This window comes from Rhinopithecus roxellana, chromosome 21 (assembly GCF_007565055.1).
Source record: "Rhinopithecus roxellana isolate Shanxi Qingling chromosome 21, ASM756505v1, whole genome shotgun sequence".
Classification (NCBI taxonomy): Eukaryota; Metazoa; Chordata; class Mammalia; order Primates; family Cercopithecidae; genus Rhinopithecus; species Rhinopithecus roxellana.
Genome location: NC_044569.1, coordinates 79,055,197 through 79,064,045, shown reverse-complemented (window position 1 = coordinate 79,064,045; position 8,849 = coordinate 79,055,197). Strand labels below are relative to the sequence as shown.

The window sequence follows — 8,849 nt, the reverse complement described above, 5'->3', positions numbered from 1 at the left end:
AAGTCCCCTTGGGCTGGCGAAGCGGGTACTTGCTGTACCTTAGCAAGCACTGAACACTGAAGACGTGTTGAAAACAGAGCTGATACGCATCCTTAGCAACCACTCACCTCTGCTATTGTAACAAAATGTCAAGCGAGCGAAAGAAAGAAAGAAAGAAAGAGAAAGAAAGAGAGAGAGATTAGTATACAAGGCAGGACATGCCACCTTTATATTCTGAGCTCTGTCCACAGTGAGCAGGCCATGCCAAACATTGGGAGAGACAGAATGATTGATCATGCAAAGCAAACTGTAGGTTTGAATCCCAGCACGGCCATCTACGAGTTATGAAATCTTGCCAAACTACCTAATGTCTCGGTACATATACCTAGAAAACGAGAATGATCCCAACCTTTAAGATGAGAAGGGAACTGAGTGGGAAAAGCGGATGAGAACAGCTTACCCCAGCAGCCTCCCAGTAACCTAGTTTTCCCTTCCATCTCTGTGTCTACGGTGTTTGGTGGCCTCACCATCTCCCGCCGCCTCCAGTAAGTCGTTCCTTCACTCAGTGAAGGTCCTACACCGAATGGCCACCTTTCTGTGAGTACCGATCACCCACCACCTTTCTGCTTTTCGGTGCTATGCCCTTTTTATCTTGTCTAACAGCCAAAGCTGAGACTGGTGGGAGTCATTTCCAGCTCCGACGGTAGAGGAGTAGGACTGACGGGAAATGCCAAGGCGTGCTCCACGCCTGCAGTCCCCAGCCCCGTTGGGCTGTGGCACTCTCCTGACCAAAGTCTGGGTCACCAGAAAGCAAGACGGAGCGCCACTAAAGGTCTCTTGTGCCCTGTATTTCGCCACTGCATTGCCAGGATAGGAGTGGAGGCGGACGGTGTCCGACACCAAGACTCAGGGAGCGATCCCTGAGCTCGCTCGGCAATTCCCGGGCTCCGGGAACGGGCCTAGGCGGGGAAGGAGTCGGGGCGCGCAGCGGCACCCGGCGAGACTGCAAGGCGCCCGAGCGGTCGGACGGGGGAGCGAGAGCTAAAGCTTGCGGAGCGCGCCGAGCCTTGGGCGCTGGCGGCCCCGGCTAGGGAGCTGACGCCGAGCGAAGCCCGCCCGGCCGCGGGAGCTGCGGGAGGCGGAGGCCGAGCGCGGGGGGGGGGGGGGGGGGCGGAGCAGGCGGCGCCGGGGAGGCGGAGGCGGTGTCTCCCAGAGCTGCGCAGGCGTTGCTCGCACCTTGTTGATTAGTCAGTGCTGGGAGCGCTGCTATGGCGTTTCTCAGACCCGCGGCTCCTCCTCACACGCTCGAGGCGGAGGGAAGGAGGGGTAAGAGGAGGAGGAGGCGAGCGGGCGGCCGCCGCAGCTGCAGACCCAGGGCCAGAGGAGGAGGCGGAGCGGGAGCCGCCGCAGCCACCGGGCCGCTGCCGCCGCCGCCCGCAGCCGCGGGGCTGCTCTGAGTCTTCTCCGGGCGTGAGGGCACGCGGGGCGCCCCAGCCATGCCCCGCAGCGGCAGCTGAGCCGGGCGCCGGTCCCCTCCCTCTGGGCCGCCCCAGTCGCCGCGCCCCCCGGCTGCCCGCGGCCGGAGCTGCCCGGCTCCTCCCGCGCGCCCCAGACCGCGAACGCGAGCAGCGGCGGCCGCTGAGGCGCGGGTGGTGCCGGCGGCGGCGGCGGGGGAGCGCGGGACAGGAGGCGGCGGGGAAGATGGACCCGGCGCCCTCGCTGGGCTGCAGCCTCAAGGATGTGAAGTGGAGCTCGGTGGCCGTGCCGCTTGACCTCCTGGTCAGCACTTACCGGCTGCCCCAGATCGCGCGGTTGGACAACGGTGAGTCCCAGCTGGGGCGCGGGGCAGACAGGCGAGGGCAGACAGGCGAGGACAGCCGTCTCCACGCGGGTGTGCGCGCGTGTGCTGGAGAGGGTGGGACCCGAGGGGAGTGGGCTGCCCGCCCCCGAGCGCCGGAGTTGGCCCGAGCGGCTGCCGCAGCCCTGGCGCGTTACTCTCAACTCCCCCCAGCAGCAGACAGGGAGGTGGAAATCAGAGTCCTTGCAGTATAATTAAAAAGGACGCCCTGAAAAAAAAAGGTCAACATAGGGAGACCTCTGCAGATCGTAATTTTGGACGCCAGCGATCCCTCCCCACCCGCCTGCAAGAATTACTCAACTAGGGAAACCCTGAAGAGTTATCTTAGGCAACTTTCTTGAGACTATCATTGTGCCCTGGGTAGCATCTGAATTTGGGTGCTCTCCTCCCTGTCTCCCCCATCCCCTGCCAAACAGATTTAAGAGGAAAAGCTCCTGGGTGACCATTGAAAAGGATCATGTTTCTCAGGGACCTTGTATTCCCGCTTGTCTGTTTTGTTTAACCCAACCGAAAGTAATTTAGGTCTGTGTGTAGAAAATGTTTTTAGCAGAAGTGATGGTATGCTTAAGGTTAATTATTAGGTTAGCGCATTTCCAGCCTGGAAAAAAAAAAAAGTCACCAAAACATATTGATTTGGAACCTGAGCTCAGAACTAACAAGGGTGTATTTCCTGAAACTGACCACCAGAAACCCACCCAACTCCTTCCCCCAACTGTTTATTCTGCGGTGTGACAGCTGCAAACACATCGTTGCGCATACTGTCAAGCAAGTACCTTTCAGTTTGAGAGTGATGACATGTAAGGTGGCAATTTAGGTGTGTTTGGGCTTCTCTTGTTTTCATCAGAACTTCAGTGGGCTTTGGCTTCGTGCGATTTTAGATTGTTTGCAGAAAGAAGCCAGCCCAGCTGTGGAAGTACCCGGGCCCAGGCTGGCAGACAGGCAGGCAGAGCTGTGGCTGCACAGGCCAGGTCAGAAGAACACTAAGTAGAAAGATGTCATTTCGAGTCACAGGCACTAGGGTTACTCCTTGTTTCCTAGGGTAAAAGAGTGGGTAACATGAGATGTATACATATACAAAGGAGTTTTTATTCTGTTTCTTGTCTGTGGGGTTTGATTAGACATTTGTATATCCGATGTGAAAAATAAATGTAGGAAACTTCGTGAAAGCTGGAAAACAGCCTTGGCTTGCTTGCTATCCTGGTTTGATTGTTGGTAGTAGTAGGGTGCATCGGAAATAAGCTGGAAGTTTTAAAACTAGTAATGAAGTGCAGATCACAGTAGCTGTTGAAGCAGAGCGGGGGATTGGGCGGGACACACAGGTGGTGTGTTGAGGCGTTTCTGCTTAGAGTGGGGGTGGGAAAATGTTGTGTGCTTTAAATAGCATCTGCAGACCTGAATTGGTGTGTGTGTGTGTATTCCCAACGTTTCATTTCCTCCTCCAAAATTGTGTATATTGGAAGGTTGTGAGTCCTTACCTTTTCCTACCTTCTCTCATCTCTGCACACTGCCAAATTTGGTAGCTAGGCAGAGAGCATTGCTGCATGTGGTATAAAAGTCACTCAAAAGCTTCATTAAACTGAAAGTTTAAAGGGGCGGAATATCACTTTCAGACATGACTTTTAGTTTTATTTCCCACTTTTCTATCCCTGCCATTCATAAAAAGGATCTGAATCAGCAGTGTACTCATCCCACACTTCTTTCTAAAATGAGGACGTGGGTAGTGAGTCTTAACACTGTGTCCTTTCAAGCTGTGGAATGGATTTTGATCACTACATGTAATTCCAATTTTTCATTGTAAATTTCTCTTATTTCCTTATTGCCACTTGAGAATCATAGTGGCACATACAAATTTGGAATCATTGCCAGATACTGCTTTATAACTTGCTTCTTTCACTTAACAGTCTCATCTCATTTAAACATTTTTGTTAACATGATTTTTAATAACTGCCAAAGAGTCCATGGACTAAGCTATACCATGTAATTTCACCCCCTGTTGTGGACATTCTTAAGCTATATCATTTTGTTCTATTAAAAATTGTGGTATAATGAATACTCTTGTACATACATCTGGGAGTTTTTTGGTTAGAATATATTTCTGCTTTGCTGAACAAGCATGTCAGTACTATTAAAATCCTTGATACCCATTGTCAAATTGCTTTAGAGACTAAAGGAAATCCTCATTTACACCAACGTGAGCATTGTGGTAGTATCAGTCTGCCCACATCCTGAAAATACTAAGTATTTACAAAAAAATTGTCTGCTAATTTGATTGGGAAAAGTGTTGTTTTAGCAGTTTAATTTGGGTAGACTTTAAAAGAGTCAATTGTAGATTCTGTGCATGTTTTTAAACATGTTTCACACAGTTTAGGACAGGTTGAGGATATGCTGGCATATTTATAAATGTTATAGGTGAAATCTTAAGTTTTGTGCTGTCCTCATCCTGTGTTTGCTTTTTCCCCAGTTTTAGTACTGCAGGTACATTTTACATCGCACACGCCCACCCTATACTTAGACATGAAAGGTAGTCATTTTCCAAATCACTTGTTTTTAAAGAGACTAGAACAAAATTGAAAAACATGCCAGTAGTTGACATTATGCCAAGAGGAAATGATTGGCTAATTTTAAATACTTTTTAAAGAACATTAAAAAAATCTAATTTCACAACTATTGATTATCAAAAGCCTACTATGGGCTGGTACATTTCTAGATGCATAATATATATTGTCTCAAATCCTCAGCAACACAGTTTTTAAGAACGTCGGAAACCTAAGATTCAGAGAAATTGACTTGCCTGAAGACTGGTACCTAGTAAATGGTGAAGTGGAATTTCCAGCCGACCTTCTGACTCTGAAGACTGACCTCTTATCTCAAACTGGGCTACCTCCTTATACTAAAGGAGAGAAGGGTTGAAGTTGTTCTGACATCTGCTCTAAATAGGTTCACTGTGTCTCTGAGAGCTTGAGGACTGGAAAGTCAATATTTTAAAAACAGTATAGATACCAAATTAAGTGCTGGCCTCATCCATCATATATACGACTTTCTGCTTCCCAAAGGAGTGGCTGAAAAGAGGCAAGAGGCAGTGGGGAAGAAGAGGTTACAGAACAGGAGAAAAAAAGGAAAACATTGGGGTTCGAGGGCCTAGTAATGTAGATGTGTCTGTTGAGATGACTCTTCAGGACATTTGCCATCCCTAGAATATTCGCTACACGATATGTAAAGAACTCTCCAATTCTTTGTATTATATGTGCCACTCCTGAAGTGCCAGGTAGATAGGTGTGTCCAATATTACATCCTTGATGGTGAAATTTGCCTTTGTATGATAAGATAAATACAAAATAAGTGAGCCTTTATAAATATTGCCCCGTAAGTTTTTCTGGAGAACCGAAAGAAAGGTACTCTAGCAGTTCTCCTTGGGAGATTTGATGAGATACATCTCATCAGCTGAGGTCTAAGCCCAGTCAGCAGTACAGTTAAGATCAGATATTTAAACTGATTGATATCAGTCTTATAAACTGTTGGCTGTAGAACTGGGTTCAGCAAATGTACTTAGGACCAAGGAGAGGATGGAGAAAATACTAATCTTCACTCCACCCCCAGCCATCCTCACTCAAAACTGGATAGGTGGGAAATTGTTCATTTTCTCTCTCCTCCTCATTTCATCTTGGGTAGACCCTGAAGGTTTGTATTAGAGTAGCATTCTTACAACTTTTTTGCTTCTGTGCCTCCTAAAAGATTTGGTGAAACTCTGTCCCTAAGCATATTCTTCAGTTAAATGCTAAAACTTTTCATCCTAAGTTTAAATACTTCCAGGGGATGTAATTTCTCAGCATATTGTAACTGTTAATATTTTAAAGTATTACGTCATTCTAAAAACTCTAGTCAAATATATATTTGATTTCCAATATCATTTGTCTAAAAAATTCATGAGATTCAAGAATCAATCTTTCGAAAGTTAAACATTTTACATCTTTTCTTTATCTCTTTAAATTCTTACGCCATTTCCCTTCCACTGTATAGAATTCTCTCTCAGTGTAATATATTTTTATGCTTGAAAGTGTTCTATTGATCACTCTGCCATACTCTCTGTAACTTAAAAAAAAGTATATAAATTGAAATCCAGTATTTCATATTTATTTTGATCATAAGACTTTCCATATTTAATGATTTCTGGTTGTTTTTTAAAACAAAGAATTGGAAATAAACTGACTTAACAGAAATAGTTGTTACCTAAATACTAGAGGCTTTCACCCTGCAACATGAATCAATATTTTTGTTCCTTTGTTTGTTTCTCTGCCCAAGGTCTTTGCACCTTTGGGCAGTGCATCTTAGAAAGATATAGAGAAAGTAATACAGGTGTATTACTTTTGTAAAGTGGTTGAAGAACTATTGTGAAGGGGGGATGGTGAATGATAGCTTCCTTCCATCACAGTGAAGGTCATCACAGGATGGATGTCCAATGCCATTGTGGACCCAAGCCCATTAATTTTTAAGCAAGAGTACTTTTGGAAATTTCGAATATAGAAACTGATTCCTTTACAGTTGTGATGATGAGACCCTTGGGAAGTGTTAGCTTTGCCTCAGACATGTACCCCAGTTTAAAGAATGCTGGTCTAGCACAGTAAAAGATGTATTAATGGCCCTGTTTGCTGAAAGGAAAAGGAAGACCAAGGCTGTATGGAAAGGCAGGGAGAGAGAAGAAGAGAAGGTGGTAGGAGTAGGAAACTGCTAAGTAGGTAGAACAGGAGCAGTGACCATCTCTTTGTCCTGTGTGTAGGAATCAGATCGGATTCTAAGTCCCGGATTTGTTGGGACTGTGGGAACTTTGGTCCTTGCTTTGCGCTCAGAGGCTTCTGCAGCTTTATCATTTACCGGCCTCTAAGGAGCAAAAGCATGGACACTTAGGCCCCAGGGAGGCTCCAAGTGTCTGTAAATGTCAAAGATCTTTCTCAGATCCGTGTTTTATCACTGAAATTGATGTAAATTCTCAAAATCTACTTTGTAATTGATGTCTTTTTCTTTTCTTTTCTTTTTCCCATAGTAACTTAGTTTTGCTCTTGGAAGGTATTCTGTGTTTATCTTGTGGCTTCATTTCTCCTGGCGTTCTGTATTTTAAGAGAGTACACATGGCCAGGGTCGGGGGAATGGTAGTTTAAAGAATGCTGGATTTGAAGCCAAGAGACCTTCGTTCTGTTAGAGGTACTGCCATTTCATAGTCATGTGATCTTGGTCAGGTCTTGCAACCCCTTTGATTTGTAGTTTTCCCATGTAGAAAAACTGGACATTATACTTGCCCATATTCTTCATTCAGTAAATTGTGTATTAAGTCAGCTAACACTTATTAAGTCCCTACTATGTGACAAGCCCTGTTACAGGTGTTGGGACTACAGCACTGAACAAATCAGACAGAAATGTCTTTGTGGAGCTTACATTCTTGTGCATCTACTTAGTATAGGAATTAAATGCAGCATTGTATGTCAGATACATGTGTGAGATAGCTGTGGTAGAGCTACAGATCAGTTGAGGGAGGTTTCAGAGTATAGCATATCATTCAGGCAGCGGCAGCTTTTATTGTCTTTGTACAGAAGAAGCAGCTGAGAGAAATGCTCTGAGTGACTTGAGTGTGTTTCCATTTGAGTATTCCAGGTTACTGACGTAGTAATCCACAGGTTAGAAAAAGGTGGCAAAAGGTCTTTATCAGACAGAAAGTGTTATAAACTGACTAATCTAACCAAGATTGGCCTTCGGAGGGACTAGAGGAGTTAGGAAAGGAACTTTTCTTTTTTAAAAAAAGGGATGGGTTCATGTTATGTGGCTCAGGTTGCCATCAAACTCCTGGGCTCAGATGATCCTCTGGCGTCAGCCTCTCAGGTACCTGGGACTATATAGGCCTGAGCCACCACATTAAGCCAGGAACTTTTAATTTAATCCAGAATCACAGGTGAGTTTTACCAAATGGTACCAAAATAATGAGCTTAGACATTTGTATCTTTTTTTTTTTTTTTCTTTTTGTGTCGCCCAGCCTGGAGTGCAGTGGCTCAGTCTTGGCTCACTATAACTTCCTTCTCCTGGGTTCAAGCAATTCTCCTGCTTCAGCCTCCCAAGTAGCTGGGATTACAGGCATGCGCCACCATGCCCAACTAATTTTTGTATTTTTAGTAGAGATGGGGTTTCACCATGTTGGCCAGACTGGTCTTGAACTCCTGACCTCAAATGATCTGCCCACCTTGGCTTCCCAAAGTACTGGGATTGCAGTCATGAGCCACTGCGCCCAGCTTTTTTTTTTTTTTTTTTTTTTAACCATGTACTCATCATTATATTCACTGATGGATGATCATTTGTTTTTAACTATAGTTGTATAATGGTTTGCAGGAAAGAGGTGCCTACTATAATGTTATACATAAAGTGAGTGATTTTAAAAAGTGTCTTTAATATTCATTGATATATGGTGTACTTTCACTTTCTTCCAGTTTTCACCTATTCTGACTATTGGCTGTGCCTAAAAATGATGAGAAAAGAACAAGAGAGGACATTGTAGCAGGCAGTGGACAGTGACAAACATAGACCCACAGGACAAGATTTGCAGATAGCTCTTCCAGTGTCTTTTTTTTCAAGTAAGATGGCTGTTTTGAAAGTCTTATTTTTTTTCCAGAGAACAGTACTGTAATATCTATTTAGAAAGGAAAGCAAGTATCTTGAATGTAAGGTGAATATTTACGTATTCTAGTTAAAAAGTATAACTTTTTAATTGACACAATCATTATATTAATACATATTTATGGAGTACAATGTGGTGTTTCAATATATGTACACATTATGTAATGATCAAATCAGGCTAATTAGCCTATCCATCACCTCAAATATTTATCTTTTTTTTTTTTTTGTGGTGGGAACATATAAAATCCTCTCTTCCACTTAAATTGAGATATACAATACCCTATTGTTGACTGTAGTCACCCCACTTATTCTTCCTTTCATTTAATTGTAACATTGTACCCAATGGCCACCCTCCCCC

The 8,849-nt window shown here is 44.7% G+C and overlaps 1 protein-coding gene across 3 annotated transcripts in view; it reads left to right on the top strand.

Moving 5' to 3' along the window:
- Positions 1 to 1,248: 1,248 nt before the first annotated feature.
- Positions 1,249 to 8,849, top strand: part of GAREM1 (GRB2 associated regulator of MAPK1 subtype 1) — a 200,899-nt gene continuing 193,298 nt past the window's right edge. For 2 of the 3 annotated variants that reach the window (XM_010365940.2, XM_010365939.2), the window contains exon 1: positions 1,249 to 1,801. In XM_010365940.2, coding sequence (XP_010364242.2) covers positions 1,681 to 1,801 — 121 coding nt within the window. In that variant the 5' untranslated portion in view covers positions 1,249 to 1,680. The remainder of the gene's footprint in view (positions 1,802 to 8,849) is intronic. The other variant, XM_030926065.1, reaches the window with a different exon arrangement.